Genomic DNA, 23,326 nt, shown 5'->3' with positions numbered 1-23,326 from the left:
CATTAACGTGCAATACAAAGCCGTCATCTCCGCTCTAGACCGAGCAGTTCAAGAACCAGTCCACGGGCGGCGTAGGACTTGGACTGATCTCTCTGCACGCGTCGTCCGGGCCAGCGGGGCTAAAACGGGGACTCGAGTGATGCTTGTAGATTCTCGTCGCAAATTTGATCGCTGCCACCAACATATCGCCTTCGTCGTCTTGCCGACGCAACGCTTTTAAAGCTCCCTCACAGACCTACCTTCTCCTCCATCCAAAGCTCTCTCTCTCTCTCTCTCACAATGGAGGCTTCGGGCTCTCTGATGGCCGCTTTCTCCGCTCCGTTCCTCGTAGCTCCGAATCCAAGAACCAGCCCCAAGCGGCAGGTCCGTGTAGTCTCTCTCATTTCCGTTCTCGTTTCGGTGGTTCGACGCATGAAATCTGTTCTGCTCCTACCTTCTTAATTTTCTTCTCTTCAGTTTCGTGTCAGGGCGTGCGGGCTTGGTGGTGATGGGAAGATGATGTTTAACAAAGGCAAGAATGGGTGGACGATTGATTTCTCCGGAGAGAAGCCTCCCACCCCGCTTCTGGACACCATTAATTACCCAATTCACATGAAGAATCTCTCCGTTCAGGTCTCTTCCTCGTTGGTGCTTTCTTCACGCATGTCATTGGTTATAACGATCCCACCACTCACGAAAAAAGATCTTCTTTACAGGACTTGGAGCAGCTCGCAGCAGAGCTAAGAGCAGAGATTGTGTTCACCGTGTCGAAGACTGGTGGGCATTTAAGTGCAAGCCTGGGAGTCGTGGAATTGTCCGTGGCTCTCCATCATGTGTTCGATACTCCCGAGGATAAGGTCATATGGGATGTTGGTCATCAGGTCAGAGAAGAAAGATTGTAGCGTTTGCCAGTAGAAGAGGAAGGAAATAACATGTGTGGGATGAACTGCAGGCCTACACACATAAGATCTTGACCGGGAGAAGGTCAAGGATGCATACTGTCAGGCAAACCTCTGGGATCGCAGGTTTCCCCAGGAGAGATGAAAGCATCTACGATGCTTTTGGTGCTGGTCACAGCTCCACAAGCATCTCTGCCGGACTCGGTAAGCTCTCGACACTTACTCTCTCCCATTAAATCGAACTCAATTCTTTATTCCATTGGATGTCTTGATAGGCATGGCCGTCGCCCGAGATATGCTAGGGAAGAAGAACCATGTAATCTCTGTCATAGGGGATGGAGCTATGACCGCTGGCCAGGCCTACGAAGCCATGAACAACTCAGGATACTTGAATTCGAACCTTATTGTGGTGTTGAATGACAACAGGCAAGTTTCATTACCAACTGCAACCCTTGATGGACCTGCCACTCCCGTTGGTGCACTGAGCAAAGCCCTCACCAGACTTCAAGCAAGTACCAAGTTCCGTAAGCTCCGGGAAGCAGCCAAGGTGAGGACGCAAAAGTCGAGTTAATCTTTACATGTTCGTTCAGTTCTTTAGTAGATTTCTTGTCGTCCTTTCCCCATCTTGCTTTTGTTCCTGTTTTTACTGGTGGCTACTTGTATGCCGAATTCAATGAGACGATGATTCCAAAGGAGGCAACAGAACAACGATTCTAATTTATTGGGACTGCTTTCGATGGTTGATGCTATGACATACATAGTAAATTGGATCATTCTGAGTCGCCGAATTGGGTCATTCTGCAGAGCATCACAAAGCAAATTGGTGGTCCAACACATGAGGTTGCTGCGAAGGTGGATGAGTACGCCAGAGGACTGATAAGTGCCAATGGATCATCATTGTTTGAGGAGCTGGGATTATACTACATCGGTCCAGTAGACGGGCACAACTTGGAAGATTTGGTGACCATCTTCCAGGACGTGAAGTCCATGCCTGCTCCAGGACCTGTCCTCATCCACATTGTGACAGAGAAAGGGAAAGGGTATCCCCCCGCCGAGGCTGCTCCAGACAAAATGCACGGTAACGTTCCTTGCATGTTCTTTTGGTATCCATGGGGAGAGTTAGAACGATGTGCTCGTCTCAGGAGTCGTGAAGTTTGACCCGAGCACCGGGAAGCAGCTGAAGCCAAAGTCACCCACTCGCTCGTACACCCAGTACTTTGCGGAGGCTCTCATCAAAGAGGCGGAGGCGGACAACAGGGTCGTCGCTATCCACGCAGCCATGGGTGGTGGGACGGGACTGAACTACTTCCAGAAGAGGTTCCCTGAACGATGCTTCGACGTGGGAATTGCAGAGCAGCACGCCGTCACGTTCGCAGCTGGTCTGGCCACCGAGGGCCTCAAGCCTTTCTGTGCCATCTACTCATCCTTCCTTCAACGAGGATATGATCAGGTAGGTAAGCTTTGGATTTTGTGTCAGTATGATGGTTTTGATGATCTAATCCAACTGGGAGGATCCGTAGGTGGTGCATGATGTCGACCTCCAGAAGATACCTGTCCGGTTCGCGCTGGATCGAGCGGGCCTCGTCGGCGCCGATGGACCGACGCACTGCGGAGCATTTGATATCACGTACATGGCTTGTTTGCCCAACATGATCGTGATGGCCCCGGCGGACGAAGCCGAGCTGATGCACATGGTTGCAACTGCGGCAGCCATCGACGACAGGCCCAGCTGCTTCAGATTTCCCAGAGGCAACGGAGTAGGAGTGGCCCTCCCTCCCGACAACAAGGGCTCGCCTCTCGAGGTAGCGACCGGCTTCCCAACAATGTCATCATCCTCAAAGAACTAAAACGATCTTTGAGATCTCTTTGCTTTTTGGTTCCCAAACAGATCGGGAAGGGCAGAGTTCTGATGGAAGGGGACAGGGCCGCCATCCTGGGATACGGTTCCACAGTTAACACATGCCTGAAGGCTGCAGACACGCTGAGAGCCCACGCAGTCTTCGCCACCGTGGCCGACGCTCGGTTCTGCAAACCTCTGGACGTCAAGCTCATAAGGAGCTTAGTGAAGGAGCACGATATCTTAATCACGGTGGAGGAAGGCTCCATCGGAGGATTCGGATCCCATGTTGCTCATTTCCTGAGCTTGAGTGGCCTCCTCGATGGACAACTGAAGGTAAACTTTCCCTCGACACAAGGAATCTAATCTTAGCTTTGTTCTCTCCTAAACTATCCCAGTGATGATTTTTACTGAAGCAGTTGAGATCGATGGTTCTGCCGGATCGATACATCGACCATGGATCACCTCAGGATCAGATTGAAGCAGCAGGGCTGTCTTCAAGACATGTTGCTGCGACCGTGCTGTCTCTTCTGGGGAGGCGCAAGGAAGCGTTGCTGCTGAAGTGAGCTTGCATGTACCGAGTGTAGGATTCGAGGAACTGCGGCGGTAAGACTCCAAAGCTGTGGTCCATGCATACACACCAATTCGATCTCAGGATTGGAAATCGAGGAGTTCCACGCAGAACAGGATGACGAGTGTTTCCCGAGTGGGATCCTTTGAGAGACACTCGCATATATGCCAATTTGTCTGCTTGTATTGCTGTGCTAATATATATATATATATATATATATATATATATATATATATATATATGGCCATAAATAAATGAAATATTTGTCGATGATGGATGTCCGAGCCGATCGTCTCTTCTTGTTCTGTCGCCCTTCTTTCGTTGTCAGATAGCGCTAGAAAGAGCCATCGAGCTAAGTCTGGGAGAGGAACGGGAATGATTCCATTTCTTGCTTTGTCTTATTTTGCCGGATCAGAGTAGCTTGTTTTCGAGGAATAATCGTGTCTTTGTTGAGTTATTCAGATTGATTAATACATTATTATATAGATAATATACTTTACGTTTTTATTTTTGAATTCCATAGGAATATTTACCCGTCTTTATGTTTGACTTTTGTGAATGATTCGGTAAGATTATACTGTTCAATGCTACATTTTTAGAAGTCAACGTACGAACAGGCTGACCTGCGCTTGTACTCCATCTCATTACGGAAGAGGTGTGTAATTGTTGAGTCAAACAAGGGTGAGATTGTCGTCAGCTTCTTTGTCTCAGAGGCAGTTTGCAAGAGATTTGTGGAGGTTGTGTGGATGATCATGAAAACTAGTGTGTTTCATTGGTGATCAGGATGTGTCGATTAAGATAAATCATAGACGGACGACTTGTTTGACTGGTGTGCAAAGGGCAGTCCTTGAGTTTGACTTTTGGATATATCCTGACTTTTTTTGAAGTTGACTTTGATGGCTTGTTCTGAGGCTGATTGGGGTTGAAAGATCAGTTCCCACCGATCAACTACCGCTGCTCCTGTCGAGGCTTCAATTTTAATGCAAGGGGAGTGCTAACTCAGTTCTTTTAGATGTCCTCAACAACCATGTGGTCGATGTCGTTCTGGGAACAGGTCAACCCTGGTTGAGATCCCATGGAAGCCTCCTCCATCTCCACTCTAGAGCATACAGATTGAACCACCACCACCACCTCCTCCTCCTCCCTTGGACTTCACCAAAGGTGTCAAAGCAGGCTCTCCTTGAGCTGTGATGGGGCCAGTGATGATGGCTTCACTGCCTCTTCTCCTCCTCTTCCTCTTCCTCCTCCCTCACTCCCTTGCTCTCCAATTGTGCACCGATTCAAGTGGGCATCCATCCAATCCCTTCCATGTCATTGTTTTTATTGCTGAATGTTTCTTTATTTGATGTTCGACTCATGTGACGGTCTCTTCTGTTGTGAATCTTTGGTTTCTTAGTGGCGCCTACGACCCTGAAAGCTCCTTTATCCTTCTGTGCTTACGATGGTAGCAGCTGCTGCAACTCGACCGATGATGCCGCACTCCGGAAGCAGTTCCAGTCTATGAACATCTCCGATGCGGCCTGCGCGGCTGTCATGAAATCCATCCTCTGCGCGGTAAACTTGTTGCCCTAAAACAGTCTTGCACTTTCCGATTCAGTTTATGGTCATTAAGATCTCTGAGTAGTCGATTGGATTCACCCAGAGATTGATAGTAACTTCATAGATGACCAATCTCATACTTCTCTAAGAAGCATTAGCTACACTAATTGGTGATTTGTTAGCGGCAGAGCATCATGGAAAGGTTTGATTTGGTCAATTGAACTCGGTCTTGGAGAAGGTTTTATATTAACATTGCCAAAAATATGGGTTATAAGGTCCAGAACTGCTTCTGAAATGTTGAAATCTTCACCTATGCTTGCTAGGTTATGTCTCTTTTCTGATAATTCGTCGCACAGTTTTGCACTGTAATCTTTTCTGTGTTTGATCTTTGCTTCATGTGACACATAGGAAAGACCCCAAATTCGATATCTATTCTGCATCATCAGTCCTGTTTTCACTTATTTGTGTTGACCTTTTCTTTGGAGTAATTACAAACTCATTAGTTTCTAATTCTTGAGGATCAGGACTTATACATGAACTATCAAATATGTCTAGATGCCGAAGACGGATTAACATTCTCTATGCATTTGTTTGAATGGTTTTTCTTCATCTGGATCCTTCATAGATGCAGTAATAGAAAATAAACGGTAAGGTTTCAGGTTTTCCAGGTACTGCTAAATACAAAATCAGGTTACATTTCCTGCTACATCAATTGGATAGCGTCAAGTACTATTCATTCTAGTTATATGCAGAATAATTGTATCATATCATCAGTGTGTGGTTCCATTAATTTGAAACATAATTCATGTGATATGTGATCATGCCTTGCCATGTTGGTCTTGCAGCAATGCGATCCATATTCAGCTGAGTTGTTCGGAACTGAACCAAGGACAAGAACAATTCCATATCTCTGCAACTCTACTGGCTCAGCAAGCTCTTCTCTGCACAACAACTCCAGCAAAGACTTCTGTAGAGAAGTGTGGGATACTTGCAAAGATATTTCGACAAGGAATTCTCCTTTTGCTGGGCTACCAGTTTCTTCATCCAAACTTACTGATATCTGGCAATCTGCAACAGACTTTTGTAAAGCATTTGGAGGATCATCCGGAGATAATACTCTATGCTTCAATGGTGACTCAGTTTCATTCAACAGCATCGCAGATTCACCAACTCCTAAAGGTCTATGTCTTGAGAGAATTGGAAATGGATCTTACCTCAACATGGTTGGTCACCCTGATGGATCAAATCGTGTTTTCCTGTCAAACCAAGCTGGCAAAATTTGGTTGGCAACTATTCCAGAACATGGATCAGGTGGAACACTGGAACTCGATGAGTCGAACCCATTTCTTGATTTAACTGATGAAGTCATCTTTGACACTGAACTTGGTCTAATGGGTCTGGCATTTCACCCAAACTTCACAACAAATGGACGTTTTTTCGTTTCGTACAACTGCGATAAGCTTCAATCGGCAACCTGTTCTGGAAGATGTTCATGTAACTCTGATATAGGCTGTGATCCTTCAAAACTTGGCACTGATAATGGTGCCCAACCATGTCAATACCAAACCGTTGTGGCTGAGTTCACTGCCAATGATTCCTCGACAACACCCTCCACAGTATATATCTTCATATCCTCTTCAATTAAATGAAGACATTTTCTCTTTATTGTTCTGTGGTTTTTTATCTAAACCTATATTATTGATTACAAAGTTCAAGTTACTAATTCAGCTGGCTCCTTAAATTTAGGCATCAAGCGCGAATCCATTAGAAGTGAGGAGGATTTTTACTATGGGGCTTCCATATATGGCTCATCATGGTGGCCAAATTCTCTTTGGACCTGCAGATGGCTATTTATACCTTATGATGGGAGATGGTGGGAATATAGGAGATCCTTATAATTTTGCTCAAAACAAAAAGGCAATGCTTGGAAAAATCATGCGACTCGACATAAACAACATGCAGAGTAAGTCTCTGGACAAACTTAGGTCTTTTCTTCTTCTACTTCTCTTGCAACCGGTGATCACATTATTAATTCTTTGGTTAGATTTCACAAATACTGCATCATCCGTGTTTCTTATACAACTGTCATCTCTAAAGAATCTGTCACCTGTGTTGACTAGGCCATTGTTAAATTTCCATCATTTCAGACGTAATATCATTGTCAGCTCTTCTAACTGCTAATCATCCATTTCTAGGTCAGAATCAAATAAGTGAACTTGGTCTCTGGGGCAACTATTCTATACCAAAGGATAATCCCTACATGGTTGATAGCGAACTACAGGCTGAGATATGGGCATTGGGTTTAAGGAACCCATGGCGTTGCAGTTTTTATGTAGAAAAACCATCTTATTTCTTCTGTGCAGATGTTGGCCAGGTATTTGTTCCATTTACTTTCAGCATGCTTTACTTCTTTAGAATCGATACTTATAATTTGTATCTAAGTATTGATTCTTGAGAAGTAAAACTACCATCAAAATTATCATTCTTATGAACTATATGAACCCTTGGATTTGACAAACTGAGAACAAAATTGTCAACATCATATTTTGATCCAATAAATCTTTGCTGGTAGAAAGAGTGCTACCATGAGGAACTCTTGTTCGATTTGATCTCAATTATGTTCTTTCTCATCTTCTCAAAGTCTTCAACTTTTCTTCCCCTTGTCCTTATCTTTCCTCCCACAAACTAATCTGATAGAAGATATCGTTACATTTCTTGTCACCTTCTTCCAATTGTATCCACAATCCTGGTTCAAAAAACATCTCTCAATTACTCTGATAACTGGCACCAATACAACTACAGGAATCATACGAAGAAGTAAATTTGATCTCAAAGGGTGGAAACTACGGATGGCGAGTCTACGAGGGACCTTATCTTTATCATCCACCTCGGTCTCCTGGAGGTAATACATCACTTGGCTCCATAAATCCAATCCTCCCTGTTATGGGTTACAGCCGCTCCGATATAAACACCACTATGGGCTCTGCATCTATCACCGGTGGTTATGTCTACAGATCATTGACAGATCCCTGCATGTATGGAAGGTAACCAAGAACTCAAGAATAATTCCATAGCCGAATTCTCAGCTTCAAAGATTACCTCTTGCTGGATTGCTTGACTGTTTGTTCCTCCTCATATGGCATGTTTAGGTACCTATATGCGGATCTGTATGGCGGAGCCATGTGGGCAGGAATAGAGGTCCCAGAAAACAGCGGAAACTACACCAGCACTATGATTCCCTTCAACTGTGCCAAGAACTCTCCTATTCCTTGTGATACGGTTCCCGGAAGTCCTCTCCCGTCCCTGGGATTCATATACTCATTTGGTGAGGACAATAGAAAGGATGTTTTCCTTCTTACAAGCGAGGGAGTGTACAGGATTGTCCCGCCGAGCCGCTGCAATTATGCTTGCCCAAAGGAGAATACAACTGATACTGGAAGTCCAGCTCCTGGCCAGTCTTCATCTGCATGTCAACTTGAGATACTGCCGAGAAGACTGGTGTTGATCCTGGATATGCTCCTCCTCCTCCTCCTCTGGTAGAGTTCTCAGTGATAAGTTGAGGTAGAACCATGTTTCAATCTTACCATATCGACACTGTAGATGAAAATATCGTTGGACAGTTCGAGAAAAATTCTTCCTTTTCACATGTATAAATAAGACATTGTGCTCAATCATTTGAAAGATGTTTTGTGGAATGATTGTTTTAGAAGTTGCTGCTTACATTTTTAGTGGATTTATGCAAGTTCGATTGGAATTGGATTAACACTGTAACAAGGGATCTTAAAACTTGCAGTTAATCTCTATCAATTAGCTCTCATTTTACTGATAATTAAAATCTTAATCCATATTGATATCTTTACATTTTTTGTACGTTTAAAGATGGATTGCATATGTTAAACAGAAGGATCTTAAAATTAAAATTGGAAGAACAAATATACCAATTATAAATTTGGCAAGTTTTAATAGAAAATTGGTCTCAGCCACCACAGAGAGAGTTTGGAAGGATTCGTGGCCTCTCACCCATAATGGCGGATGAGGACGATGCTATAAAAGTCACGTGCCTCGGGCTATTTCAAATCTATCGATCCATATGTCACAATTGCTGGATTCGAAATCCAACGGTATTGTACTCATCGGATCTAAAGCATGGACCCACCTGTGGGGTCATTTCTGGCCTCCAATGAAGAAGCGGATGAGAGGTTGGGTGGGGTCAATAAACAGGTCAGATATGTGATTTGGTTCGGGAATTTGTCCGAAGCGCACACCCGTCTCATCTAATTGAACGCCCAAAGCCAAACGAAGTCAGCTCGGACATAAAGCAACAAAATTTGCATCGATACGTATTTATGGTTAAAGACGAAAGTACAAATCGCATCTCGTAATTGGGCAGCTCTCATCGGCAGAAGAAATAGATCGAACCCTACCTCTTCCTCGTCTTCTTGGAGAAGGATGAGAGTGGAAGAGAGGAGGGCGACGGATTGATTGCAGATCTGGAGATGAAGGTGGCCCTCAGCCCCCTGCACGTAAGGTCGGCGGCGATAATGGTGGACCGGAAGTGGATCGCTCCCCTGGCGGTCGGCGCCACTGTCTCCCTCGTCCTCCTCCTCTTCCTCACCACCCTCTCCTCCCCGGACGCCCCCCTTGCCCTCCTCCCCCTCTCCCTCCTCCCCTCCGCCCTCCTCTCCCACCCCTCGAGCCCCTTGGCCGCCCTCTACGCTCCTGTCTTCGTCGAGTCCAAGCTCCGGCCCGCCCCTCCCTCCGTCCGCCTCAGCACGGCCTCGCCGCGACCGCCTCGCCTCGCCTACCTCATTTCCGGCACTGTCGGTGACGGCAACATGCTCAAGCGAGTCCTCCTCGCGCTCTACCACCCCGCCAACCGCTACGTCGTCCACCTTGATCTGGAGGCCCCCGTGGAGGAGCGTGAAGACCTGAGGGATTACATTGCCCGCCACTCGCTCTTCACGGCCGTCGGGAACGTGAGGATGATCACCAAGGCTAACCTCGTCACGTACCGCGGGCCGACCATGGTGGCCAACACTCTCCATGCCGCGGCTATTCTGCTGCGGGAGGGTGGGGATTGGGATTGGTTCATTAATCTTAGTGCTTCGGATTACCCCCTCGTCACCCAAGATGGTAATTGTGTTTCTTCTTTCTTCTTTTCCTAATTTGGGTCAATTTCTGTTCTTTTCCTTGGATTACGAAGTAAAGGGTGTCGGCTTGTTGGTTTTTGGATTTAGATCTGCTGCACACCTTCTCCAATTTGCCGAGGGATCTCAACTTCATCGATCATACCAGTGACATTGGTTGGAAGGAGTATGTGTGATAGTGCTTTTGAGTTTGACTTGTTTGGATCATAAGTTTTTTGTTTCGATCTGTCTGTGTAGGTTCCAGAGGGCGAAACCCGTAATTATAGATCCAGGGTTGTATATGACGAAGAAATCTGATGTCTTTTGGATCCCGCAGAGGAGAAGCGTACCGACAGCATTCAAACTGTTTACAGGTAAAAGGAGTCTCTCAATCCAGTTCTTTCAGAATTGTGATTGCATATTACAGAAGGATTACTCAGTTCTTTTGGGGGATTAGTGTCAACATCAGTATTTGTTGAGATGGTTTTAATCTAGCAACTAACGATAATGATCTTGTGGAATAATTGTTCAATCTTTGTTACTATTAGAATTCCAAGATAATTATCTTGATCAGGGACAATACTGATGAGAAGAACTCTTTAAATGAATGTACTATTTGTACTTAAATTAACTTTCAGCTTGTTTACTGTTTTTATATGTTATCTCCTTGTTGCCATGTTCTGCTAGAGGCAATATGACTTTGGTGGAGTCTGCACATTATGGAAATCTCATATCTATAATGTTCTCTATCTTCAGAGAGGTTCAAGACATGAACTTGCAGAAAATGGCCATAATCGATTTATCTTATGCTCGAGTTATGAATTAGCATATTTGGTTTTCTAGATACCCAAAGTTTGAATTAAAAAACTTTCTAATTGTTACCAAAATCAGAGTTGTCATTTCTTATCATTAGATGTTCTTGAGAATCAATGGATAGAGATACAACATCATGGAAATTTGTTGATTAATTATCAACCAAAGCTCTTAATATCCATGAGAAATTATATAAAGCAGAAGCTTGCCAATTAAGAAAGTAGTTTTCTTTTTCCACCACTAGATATGTGATGGAACACATGAAAGTTGTGTACTGAATGATAACTCAAAGGAACCAACTCTGTTCAAAATAGAACGCAAAAGCCTACACCTGTACATTAAATACGCAACCAAAAAGTCTTATGAAAATGAAGAAAAATAAGCTGACTCCTAAGCAACAAAAAAAAATTCACGAAATTGAAGAAAAATAAACTGACTCCTCATATCACCAATTAAATTTATATTGAAATAGATTACAACATGATTGTTCTTGCATCACAAACCAATTTGTGTGATTGAGACCAAAGCATTGTTAACAATTTTAGATCTTAGAGTTTTCTGGCCCAAGAATTGAGCTGTTGTTCTTGCTGTTGCAGTCCAGCAATTGAGCAATCAATGGTGTTGTCACTGTCTTTTGTTAGATGGTTAATGAGTTATCTTAGAGCATCTTTTCTAGGTCCTCAATTCCAAGACTATGTTCTACTATGGTGAAGGTATATGTTGTCTCAGCTAGTCACATCATATTTTTTATGTTTAGCAAAAAGGTGTCTAATCTCTCTTTTTGATGTCACACTAACCCATGGTTTTTTTAGCTCTTTATTTTAATAATTATTTTCTCCAATTCATGGTCCTATAGGACCCTGTCCATGGATATTGCAGTAATGTGTTGTCGTCCTTGACTTAAAGGATGGACAAATTCCAGGCTGTTAGTGATGGCCTCATCAACTCTTCTAGAAATTAATCTTCAGAAAACAATTTTCCTTCTGTTCCATTCATTTTTATCATAGGACTTTTCCCATCATTTCCTAATTGTGACATGTGGATATTGTCACTGTGCTATATATGTTTTGAGCAAGGAATACGATTTCAAGTACTGGGAAGAAGGATCCATGTTGAGTACTAGGAACACAGAATATAATTTCAAGTAATGGATCTGTATTGATCATGGAAAAAGGAGATGCAGAATGAGAATAAGAGGAGGAAGAGGTGAGCTAGAGGAGAAATCATGTGTGAGAGAGAGAGGCAGACGAGGTATTAGGATTTTTCACTAATGTTAAAAAGAAAATAAAAAACCAGGTGTATTGCCCGATCCAGGCCCTGTCGCAAGGGTTATTGGGTGTTAACCTTATACTGCCCCTAGACTACCTGAAAAGGGGTGGTCTGTGTGTCGACTTTTTCCTGACCAGCAAATATTGGATATTGTTTGGTATGTATCAATCCGAATGAAATTGAAGTCCTTGGTTTGGGGAGTTTTTCTTTGTCTGGACTTCCTACAAATTTGTGAAGATTGTTTAATTCAGAGGCACCAACAGTGTCATTGCATCAGTTACCAATTCAAGCTATTGGTCTGTGATTGGCAAAAATATTTCTTTGGGTTGACTGTAGCGACAAAGAGCCGTATGCTATGTTTTTATGGTATGTATCTGGTTCATATGCTGCCCCATCATGTTAAGTATAATCTTGCTAAAAGCTTTTATTCCCGTTAAATAAAGGCCGGTGACCTATTGTGCTTTGGCCCTGGTAGGCAACCTTAAAGAATAACATTTGTTTCACTCTTTTACTCAGATAATAATTTTAAAAAAAATCTACATGCTGAAATGCAGATAATAATTTAATGAGTGTGCACACTGGTTATTGCAGGTTCTGCATGGATGGCTCTCTCACGTTCCTTCATCGACTATTGCATATGGGGCTGGGACAACCTTCCAAGAGCTGTTCTCATGTACTATGCCAACTTCATCTCCTCTCCAGAAGGTTACTTTCATACTGTCATATGCAATGCACAGGAGTTCCACAATACCACCGTCAACCATGACCTTCACTTCATTTCATGGGATAATCCACCCAAGCAGCATCCTCACTACCTCACCATGGATGATATGTCACGCATGGTAGAGGGCAATGCACCATTTGCTCGGAAGTTCCACAGGGACGATCCTGTACTCGACAAGATAGACGCTGAGCTCTTGTTTCGTGGGCCAAACATGATTGTTCCAGGAGGGTGGTGCGCAGGGAGTAGAAAAAATGGTAGCGACCCCTGCCTGGTTGTGGGAAATGCCACTATCCTTCGGCCGGGTCCTGGTGCAATCAAGATAGAACGACTTATGCTATCACTCTTATCAGACGAGAAGTTTCGCCTGAGCCAGTGCAAATAGACACATGCTCAACCAGTTAGGGACCAAAATATATTTTGATTGAGACCACTTTTCAGGTAGTTTGTTGTTCATGAAGAATATAATGAAGTAGCACAGGGTCCAAAGAACAGTTGCTTCGTACGAGCAGAGCGCCAAATCAATATCTGTGTTATGTTGTGAAACAAAGGGATGTTGGATCGAGGCTTTATTTTGTTGTAACAGAGAAACATAACATTTTCGCAGAACTTGTATCAATATCTGTGTTATGTTGTGATTCGATCGACGTTTTATTTTGTTGTAACAGAGAAAACATAGCATTTTATCAGAACTCGTATCAAAGTTTCACTGAATATGTGTAGATTTTTGGTCTTCATTCCCTCTATTGCCTAAATATTGATTATGAAAGGAAACTCAATTTTTTTTGTCGTGGACAGATTGATTATCTATTTTTGACAATAAGATAAACACAGGTTGATATAAAAGTTTGTATGTCATTCATGTCTCTATTACGGCACGATGAAAAAATATTTTTTAAATCATTAAGAATATATATTTCATACAAAAAAAAACATTGCAAGAATATATTGAATGCAAGTAGCCATCTTGAAATCCTCAACATCATGTTTGTTAATTTCTAGGTTTTATGTAAACGATATGACTTTATGATGTACGGATAGAAATCTCATTGCCAACTTTTTTCTGGAAGCATTTACTACTAGTCAAAATATTTTTCTCAATCTTCTATCTATCGTGACGGAATACTTTCTCATTTCTGAAGCTTAATTTAAGTTCCATTATCCTAAAAGAAAATTAGTTTTGCACTGATGAAACAAATTTCTTCTCAAGATATAAAAGTGGAATCGTGAGATATATAGACAATCAACTATATAATATCATCCATCAACGTATTCTACTTGAACAAATAATTCAATGAGAATTAATGAGGATAACCCTACCAGCATGAGACAAGAGCAACTCCTACCACGATCCAAGTCCAAAATAGGTTGGACATGTCCAATAACCTTAGATCTATTGATCCTTCTACGAGCAGAAAGTACATGCAATGCACAAAGAACTGACAAAGAACTTCTTCCTAACCTCGCTCCTTACTGATCTAAGGAAGAAGACCTCATATTTTGATACCTTAATCTTAAGGTTAGTGATCGACTCAAAGTAATTAAAAATTCAAAGGATATATGATGAGATCGAGGGTTGGCATAAAAGCGTAACAATATATCATCAAATTACATCAAGTGAAAAATCTTACTAGTCCTCTTATAGGAAGAGGGGCAAATAAATCACCTATCACAAGTATCATTAGGAAATAATCCAAGATTTAGGATGTAAAGGTTGTAAGCATAAGAATCCGTAATATGCTGTATTAAAAGGAAATAACCTTTATGTCTGAAATCAAATACTTTGACCTAGTTTAACGATGCTGCATCGTCTTTAATGCAAGATTGTTGAAATAATCTCTTAACTCTAAGACAGAGACATGCGTCTATGCATGTCCTTAGTCTCTTGAGGTCCTATCTATTTGTAGACGAGAGCAGAGAATCTAGGATAAGATATTAGGATTCATTAGGATTCATTATCTCCTAATGAATCCTATTTTAAGTTGACTTCTATTCTATTAACTAAAATATTTCAACGGAATCCAATTAGTTATATTATATATTTTATCCAAGTATATAAAAATCTAACAAACTTAAGAAGAAATCGGATCTTGTTGACGAATAAATACCTCTAGTATGATTACCCATCACCAAATATGCAACGGAGAACTAAATTTGACAATGAACCTAGTGTAAAGCAAATAATAAATCTTTTCTAAATCAAGTTTGAGAATGACAAGAATTCATATGCTTCGAATTAAACAAGGAGTGTGTCACCTCCTAAACAACAAAAACATTATAAACCGACTAAAAATAAAAATGAATTATTCACGAGAGATAAGAATAAGAAACAATTTTAAACAAGTGAAAAATAAAGATCTAAATAGAATAAGAAACAATTTTTGTCTTCTAATTCCTATCACAAGAAAGAAACATAACATTACTTTATACAAGTTAATATTGCTCTAATATTTGTTTTCTTAGAGAAAGAGCGAATGAATCTCATGCAATCATCTTGAACAGAAAAAAAGAAAAGAAACTTATTTTGAGATATCTCACCTTATAAAAAGGTGATGTTGGGATCGAGCTCTCAACCTCATTAGTAGGGTTGTGTGCAACAATCCAACACACCATAAAACAAGAACTCTTCGGCAAGACTAACATTTGGAAGAACACCAAGCCGAGCAAGAGACAAACTCATTGTTCTCTCCTTAATCCTCTCAAAATGATGGTATTTATACAACAAATTGGAATCTAATTGATTCTAACCAATTATTTCATTTTGTTTCCAAATAAGCTTCGCAAAGACATCAACTTTCCTAATAATATATTTTCTTTAGCGGCCTCTTTTGGTATATGCATGGATTTTGTGATGGGGACAAATTATTTTTATTTGGATTACCATATCTTTTCAAAATCTTTATTCCAAGAATAAATGACATATCCTTATATATCAAATTTCCTTTTATAGGTTTTGTTTTTATGGCCGCTTTCATTTGCTCTTCGATCATGTGCTTTCTATAATCGGCCAAACATGGAATAAGATAGATCCTTCCTTTTTTATTTCTTAAAATATTTTGCTTTCCAAAATTAACAATATGACTATGAAAATTTCTAGCCTTTAATCTTGTACATTTTAAATCCTCACAAAAAAAAAGTTTGATGCATGTATTTTAGATTATATCCAAAAATACGAGATCTACAAATCCTTGTGAATTGGCATCATACGAATGAACTTATCCAAATCAAAAGTATTATAAGTGCAATGTCTAGAAGAAACTAAATAAATAATGTAGATTAAAATAGGCTTAGTTTTTCTTAATCCTAAAAAATGATAAAGAGACAACGAAAATAATAACAACAAGAAATATGAAAGAAAAAAAATAATGATATGCATTATTATAATACATCAATTAGTCATACATCGAAAATGGATAAAATGAAGGTTAACTTATAAGGACATGTATTATTACTAATTTAACTTAAATATTTTTATCAATAATTTATGTCAAATAAAGATATAGGACAATTAGCTTCAGATCGTGATATTTGATATTACGACCAACCAAATATTTAAGCATGATAAGGAAGTTTGAGTAGGAAAATATAATATATGGATGAAATTATAGGATTTGTATGACATGGAGTTACCATTGGGTTACGCCTTACATGTATTATACCACCATGGTCTAATTTAAATTATGATAGGCATTGACAATGATGTATGACTTATAAGGATCCTTATAATCTAAGAAATAGAAATTGATCTTACCCCAAAATCGATAGATACTTGTGAATATACATCATAATATGGAGAATCCTAATTTTATCCACAAATATAGTTGAAATCATAATCGTAAGAAGAAAAGAAAGAAAATTCATAAGGAATTATCTATTTTGAGTGAGCTTACAAAATTTTGCCTATTCATAAATATAAAAAAAATCATAAACGTGAGAAGAAAACAAAATCAATATTTTGTTATCATTGCTATAAGTACGAAGGTTCGTAAGAAATTATTTACTTTGGATGAGCTTATAAAATTTTATCTTTTCAAGATGAGTCAAAAAAATATTTTTAAAGGTAAGAGTAATATTAAATGCTTATATATGTTTTTAAAAATATAAGACTAAACGTCTTTATTAGGACCCCAACTATAATCATATAAATAAATACAAATTATTTTTAAAAAAATAAATAAATATTATTTATATAAATCATATTGATTTCTCATTAAATTATTTTGATATTTTTATGATTTAAAATAACATCATAAGGTACTTTAGAAATTTAAAAATTTATATTAACATCTTGTAAATGCTTAAATATTAATACTACTCTGATGTAGCACTAGCATTTGAACATTTTTAATGTAGTATCTAAACTAAATACGATTTAAAAAAAATTATTAAACATTAATTCATATTTGAAATGTGTTAGATTCCTAATACATATTTGAAATATATTTCCAGTACATGTTGATATCAACATGTGCAAATGTATAAAATCATATACATCGTGTAAACAAATCTTAATCCACCAATATCGTCAAATAGAAGAAGATCTGAGAAGTACAACATATCAAAGAGAGAAAAAAAAAAAAAGCACCAGAGAAAAGAGAACAAAAAAGTAAATGTATGATCATCTTCTTATCTCAACTAGGTACGAGGGAGGGGGGGTGTTGATCAATTATCATCTCTAACCACATCAATCTAAGCGATATCTTGATAATAGAGAGCAATAGTCATCATGATGATACATGATATTATGTTATTTATTGTTATGATCTATCAAAGTTTTTACTAGCTTAGTCTGAACTTATGTATTTGCGAAATTATAATAGAACAACTAGTGTTCAAATTGAATCGAAATTAGTCGAAAATCGACCTCAGAGGCAATAAAGAGATACTTTTGTTCAATTTAATTAACTAATTCGGATCAAATCGAACTAATTTTAATTTAAAAATATCAATAAACGTAACATAATTTTAATATTACAATTTCATAAATGATATAGTTCTAATTTCGATTCAATTGAACCAAGATTCTAATTGAATCGTACTAGTTTATTAAATCAAACCTATTCATTTAAATATACATATATTTAAATTATTTAAAATTATAAATCAATTAACCGGACCGAATTAAATGGTATTGAACGGGTCAATTAGATAGGTCTAAACCGGTTTACTTAAACCGAACCGAATCGAATCGAAAGCCAATTTAATTCGATTCGAACCGGAACACCCCTAAGAACAACTCTGTCTAACCCACTCGCAGCTATACTGCTACAAGTTGAGATGAGAGAAGAGCGCGGGAACGAAGTCCACCGCAGACCATGCGAGGCCAGCATACTGCAGAAACCTTATTCCGGTGTCGACATCATATGCCTTGTGAGGGAGAAGACGACCAGATTGCTTACTCTCAGATTTGCTCTTGCTGCCTTGGGACCCCTTCAGCGTTGGGACATAGCGTGACGATGTTATCGGGATGCCCAAAGTGTTGCACATCACAGGAAGCAGCCACTTAGCTACTGCCTTGCTGCAGAACTTCACAACCAGCATTGTGGGAATGCCTACCGATAGTCTTCCTAAGAAGACCACAACCGGGAGTCCAGAAAATAAGGATGGATTACCGCCATGCCGAGGATGGAGGTGTCGGTGAATTCCACCAACCTGGATGTCATCGAGGAAGTCATATCAAAGTTCAGATTGCTTGACAAGTATTCTCTCTGATAGAATGATAGACTAGCTAAGAAATACTTGAGATTTGATGACTGGTGCGCATATCATTTGGATAAGATGTCATAATATCATCATGACTGCTGCTTAATGTATGAAAAATGAGTCGATTTCAGTACATAGATCTCAGTGACATTTCATCATATAGATGGCACGCGCATGACAGAGGACAAAATGCTTGTGCTTACCAGTCCGAATGCAACACCATTAAATGCTGTATGGTATTCAAAACTTGGGGTAGAAAATTCCGGAGTCGGATAAGCAAAGCACAGCAAGAAAGATAGACTTGCCCAGAAAGATGTGACTGCAACAACAAATAAAAAGAAAAAGCATTACTTTTATGATTCCAGGAAAAAGAAAATAGCATTTGATGTCTCAATCTAGCTTACCATTCTGCCCGGATGTAATGAAGTCATCGGCATATTCATGGATCATGAGCCATAGAGCAAGAATTACAAGCCCAAAGATGATTCCAGCCACTACATCGATCAAGCTGTGCATGCCAAGATACATCCTCCCTGTGTAAAGAACCAAAGGAGCTTTCACTACATCATCCCAGACTCCGACGACAAGATGAAAGAAACTGGAACTCACCCATGCCGATTGAAATGATAAGGAGGCAAACTAAACCCAAAAAAGCTACAGGAATGATGGCATCGGTCTCGGCACCAAGTGTCAGAAAATGGTGTAACATATATCTGCAATCACATTAACATAATCATATGGAAGGGAAGGAATTGGTATTTAAGGTGCTGGAGGAGGAAATTACCCCAAGAGACAGACGGTGTTGAGACAATGTGAGGACGGCAATCCGTATTCCATAGCATTCCCCTTCTCATCATTTGTGGCCATCACTCTTGTCACGGGAGGACAACTCGGTCTCGGAGCTGATACTACATCCTGTGTTCATCAAATGCGATGTTTCAGTAGATCAGCAAAGTGGTAGCAGCAAGCACATTAACACACCAAATACCTTTATGGAGTTTCCAATGTAATCACAGAACGCCATCAAGAGCGTCATTTGTCTCGCCAATTTCCTATGCCCACTCTACCAATTGTTGGAAAACAAATGAACTCGATCAATAGAGTTGATTCAAACTAACACTAGCATCGGTGAGTGAGTCGGGAGCAGCAAGATCACACCCAGTAGACGACGGGAAGAAATCCTGTGTAGAAAGGCACTGAAACGAAACAAGATAGCACCGAGAAGATACAGTCCAAGAAACCATGTCGCATGCTCTGCAAACAGATTAATATAGTCGTCAGGAAAGAAAATCCAACGACGACACATGCAAATCCAATAAGAAATACTCGAGCAATCCAGCTTTTGTTTGTTGCAGATACTCCAGCTTTTGTTCACGGGTACATGAAACTAAAGACCGTGGCAACGTGACTCGCCTGTAGCCAGAGGATGGAAGGGGTATCAGCGAGGACGCGGCGGGTGACCCATGGCTGCGCGAGGGATCTTATCCTCTTGGTGAGATCAAACCAGGACGAGGCCACCACCCACCCCAAAATGGAAGAGAGTGTCACCGCTTGCCAGAACGAGACGCCACCCTCCATCTCCTCCTCCAAGAGGATCCTCCTTGTACTGCGCACAGGAAGGAGTAAGGACGCAGAGACTCTCCCAGCTGCTGCTGCTGCGCGTGCCGTGTGATTGAGTGGGGATCGGATGTATATAAGTATTACAAGTAAGCAGTGTAAGATTAGCTTATCGAGGAGACCGACCAGAGAGGCAATAAAGAACGGAGACTTTGAGAGTGAGGGAAGGTGGCGGGGTAGCGAAGACTGTCCTCGAGTTCAAATGTAAAACAGGTTGGGGCTAGAAGAAGAAAGGACGCACTCCTCGTGAACCTCGTCGTCGTCCTCTTCGTCGACTTGCAACTCTAATGCCGCCCAATTATTGTAGATGACTTTCCACGCTACATAGTCTCACCCCGTCACTGCCATTGTCTAATTTCCTTCCTTATTAGCCTGACATCCTTTCTGTGCTTCTCAGATGGGAGGAAATCGACGATGTTGATATTTTTCTTCTATTACAGTCTGAATTACTTGCACATCAAATCCATACTATCGACAGTCGCAGGCTGCTATCGTAGCAGAGCGTCGACCTCGTTCTCTTCCCTGCCTCACTCACCATCAATCATTTCGTATTGAATCACCCATCCAAGCCCGATCGGGTCGAGTCAAATGCTGCAGTCATTACCCCGGAATCGACTACGCCCACCGCCGCAGGACAGACCGACGCAGCATCGTCACGTCCGTGGACCAATCGGTGTTATAGACACTATTAATTTGGCGTGGGTTGGGGTGTAGGTGACTCGAGTTATGGCTGTTGGGGACTGCCGTCCCATTTCATGTGGGGCTACTGAAAGCAATGTGCCAGCTCGTGGGTGCAGTTATTCGTCCCACAAAAAAACGTTTCCCTGTCATTGATTGCTGTTACGTTACAACCATGACACCATCATCGCCTTATTCCATTCGCCTGCCGTCTACAGAAGTGTTACTCCTATTTTAAATGCTCCTTTTGTTGGGATCCCTTAGAGCGTGACTCTGCATGTGGGCGGCTTTGCTTGCAGCGTAAGGCCCGTTTGTACTGTTGTTTCCGTTTTTGTGTTTCCTGTTTCCAGAAACAAAAGTCGTTGGATTAGACTAAGATTTCGAGCTGCATCCCACGAACTCGTAATGGAAGTATTTTTAATTTGTTAGAAAAGAAAACATAAACACCCTCACATTTACTTACAGTTGCTCTACGAATAACCGCTGCGGCATTAGCTGAGACAAAGAGAGAGTAACGACTGTCCGTTGGTTTGCTTTGACCGGCCACCTTTACCTTTTCCCCTTGCTTTTAACTGCCCACGTTCTCAGTCTTGCTGTTGGCTTTGGGAGGAGGAGTTGTGCCTTGTCTCCCTTTCTCTTCACTCTCTCTGGCATCACCAGGAGCAGGCTACGGGCAGGCGCAGCAGGAAGCCTGACAGCACTGAGCTTGCAGTGGTGCGGTGTCCTTTGACATGGAATAAGGTAGACGGTCTCCATTCTTTTACGTCTCCTTGTGCTTTTCGTTTCTTCAGGTGTTTGATGCCTTTCTCACTGGTTTTCCACTAAGCATAGTGTTTCGTGCTTTGTTGCTTTGGATTCTGTTTGATGTAATTTGCCCTCCTGTTCTCTATCTTGACACTGAGATTTGAGTACTTGACTTGATTTTGCTGAAAAGAAGGCAGTCTTCTTGCTCGTGGCATGTTCCTGAGAAGAACAACCCGGGAATTATTTGATGAGTTCTTGCAATCCTGATCAGATGAGGCGAGTGTGGCTTCCCGGCCGGTGATTGGATCCGAAAGACCTCTACGGATCAGGTTCGGGGCACCAGGATGAGGGATTTCCCTTCTTGCTTCGGCGAAAGTGGAGTTCAGGTCTCCAAGGAATCATCATCCGGTGCCGGCAAGACCGCTCAGAATCTGGTAACTTGCCTTTACCAGGCTCAGCTCTTAGGCCGCCGTCGGGTGATCAACGTTACATGGAGCAAGAACCTGATGGGCCAAGGCCTGAGCGTCGGAATCGATGACCTCGGCAACCAATGCCCGCCTTGCAGGGTGGAAATCAAGCCATGGCTTTTCTCCAAGAGGAAGGGCTCGAGGACACTGGACATGGAGGGCAGCAAGATAGACATTTTCTGGGACCTCTCTGCCGCCAAGTTCGGACCAGGCCCGGAGCCCCTCGAAGGTTTCTACGTCGCTCTGGTCTTCGACCACCAGATGGTCCTCCTCCTCGGCAACCTGATCAAAGAAGCCTATCAGAGGACCAACGCAAGGCCTCCTCCATCGAGCGCGGTGCTCGTCGCCAAGACGGAGCACATCTACGGCAAGAAGCTCTACTCCACGAAGGCTCAATTCTGTGACAACGGGCAGTTCCACGACGTTGCCATAGAGTGCGACACCGTAGGGCTCAAGGATCCCTGCCTTGAGATATGCATCGACAAGAAGCGGGTGATGCAGATCAAGAGACTGGCCTGGAAATTCCGCGGAAACCAGACGATTTTGGTGGACGGTCTTCCTGTAGAAGTGTTTTGGGATGTTCATAGCTGGCTTTTCGGCTCACCTACTGGCAATGCTGTCTTCATGTTCCAAACTTGCCTTTCAGCTGAGAAGCTTTTGTCGTGGTCTACTAGTTCACAGGTTTTGAGGGAACCTCAACTGCAAGGCCTTGGTTTTTCTTTGATACTGCATGCTTGGAAAATTGAGTAGGTCAGATAGAAGAACATTTTTTCTCTCTCTCTCTCTCTCTCTCTCTCTCTCTCTGTCTGTCTCTCTGTTTAATTTTCTTGTGAGTGCTAACAGAATCTAGTGAGTAATTTGTCTTTACCAATGAGTGTGAAGTCCATTTAGTTTTCATCTTATAACTCTACTCTGTTTTACCATATTGTAAGTTTCTGAAGCCTCTTTTTGTTCTTCCCTCTCTGTGATATGTTGGACAAGGTTTCCTGTGAAGGAAAGAATGTCTTGTATATTCATTTGAAGAACGAAATGAAGATATAAGAATATATTCATGTCAAAGATGAGCAGCTGCCTGATAGTTCATCTACTCTTTTATCTTTGTCTATGAATCTGATTGATGGGTACAGCACTACAAATTTGAGGATATTATTTAATCATCATGAAGTTACCCACTGAGCAAGAAGGTGTTGAAGAAGAACATGGTGTAAGATACTCTCTCATAACTCGAGAAATGTTCATCACTCATAGTCTGTCACAATAGCTCCTGGAGGGAGAGATACAAACTTATGTTCAGCAGACTCAATCTTATCAAAACAATAGTAAGTAAACCAATTATTATCAAAACAATGAGTTTGAAGTTGAC

At 41.4% G+C, this 23,326-nt stretch overlaps 5 protein-coding genes across 6 annotated transcripts; 4 read left to right on the top strand and 1 right to left on the bottom strand.

Moving 5' to 3' along the window:
• The first annotated feature begins 165 nt into the window (after positions 1-165).
• Positions 166-3,473, top strand: LOC135674530 (probable 1-deoxy-D-xylulose-5-phosphate synthase 2, chloroplastic). Its single transcript, XM_065184468.1, has 10 exons — positions 166-363; positions 457-612; positions 696-860; positions 932-1,082; positions 1,154-1,425; positions 1,683-1,956; positions 2,021-2,328; positions 2,399-2,680; positions 2,767-3,051; positions 3,135-3,473. Exons 1-10 carry the CDS (start codon positions 280-282, stop codon positions 3,279-3,281), a joined length of 2,124 nt encoding a protein of 707 aa, XP_065040540.1. The 5' UTR covers positions 166-279; the 3' UTR covers positions 3,282-3,473.
• An 858-nt stretch (positions 3,474-4,331) lies between these two features.
• On the top strand, positions 4,332-8,520 carry LOC103986005 (HIPL1 protein). The gene is made up of 7 exons (XM_009403866.3): positions 4,332-4,570; positions 4,683-4,840; positions 5,671-6,441; positions 6,572-6,788; positions 7,021-7,199; positions 7,628-7,869; positions 7,975-8,520. The coding sequence occupies exons 1-7, from the start codon at positions 4,477-4,479 to the stop codon at positions 8,363-8,365; spliced, it is 2,052 nt and encodes a 683-aa protein (XP_009402141.2). The 5' UTR covers positions 4,332-4,476; the 3' UTR covers positions 8,366-8,520.
• Positions 8,521-9,170: 650 nt separating this feature from the next.
• On the top strand, positions 9,171-13,491 carry LOC135674531 (beta-glucuronosyltransferase GlcAT14B-like). The gene is made up of 4 exons (XM_065184469.1): positions 9,171-9,958; positions 10,063-10,138; positions 10,210-10,325; positions 12,625-13,491. Exons 1-4 carry the CDS (start codon positions 9,322-9,324, stop codon positions 13,137-13,139), a joined length of 1,344 nt encoding a protein of 447 aa, XP_065040541.1. The 5' UTR covers positions 9,171-9,321; the 3' UTR covers positions 13,140-13,491.
• A 4,384-nt stretch (positions 13,492-17,875) lies between these two features.
• Positions 17,876-21,353, bottom strand: LOC135674528 (lipid phosphate phosphatase delta-like). 2 transcript variants are annotated; one of them, XM_065184465.1, is made up of 10 exons: positions 21,216-21,353; positions 20,201-21,092; positions 19,871-20,112; positions 19,616-19,711; positions 19,446-19,520; positions 19,242-19,372; positions 19,067-19,170; positions 18,862-18,990; positions 18,661-18,776; positions 17,876-18,406 (listed from the first exon to the last, which is right to left on the bottom strand). In XM_065184465.1, exons 3-10 carry the CDS (start codon positions 20,033-20,035, stop codon positions 18,020-18,022), a joined length of 1,203 nt encoding a protein of 400 aa, XP_065040537.1. In that variant the 5' UTR covers positions 20,036-20,112; positions 20,201-21,092; positions 21,216-21,353; the 3' UTR covers positions 17,876-18,019. The 2 variants fall into 2 exon arrangements, with proteins under 2 accessions (XP_065040537.1, XP_065040538.1); XM_065184466.1 differs by having other exon boundaries at positions 19,871-20,109.
• A 487-nt stretch (positions 21,354-21,840) lies between these two features.
• On the top strand, positions 21,841-23,022 carry LOC135674529 (uncharacterized). Its single transcript, XM_065184467.1, has one exon. The coding sequence runs from the start codon at positions 21,841-21,843 to the stop codon at positions 22,711-22,713; it is 873 nt and encodes a 290-aa protein (XP_065040539.1). The 3' UTR covers positions 22,714-23,022.
• The last annotated feature ends 304 nt before the right edge of the window (positions 23,023-23,326 follow it).

The sequence above is a fragment of the Musa acuminata genome, chromosome BXJ1-5, assembly GCF_036884655.1.
Source record: "Musa acuminata AAA Group cultivar baxijiao chromosome BXJ1-5, Cavendish_Baxijiao_AAA, whole genome shotgun sequence".
NCBI classification, from domain to species: Eukaryota; Viridiplantae; Streptophyta; class Magnoliopsida; order Zingiberales; family Musaceae; genus Musa; species Musa acuminata.
The sequence above is the reverse complement of the archived record's forward strand: the minus strand, read 5'-3'. Positions and strand labels throughout refer to the sequence as shown.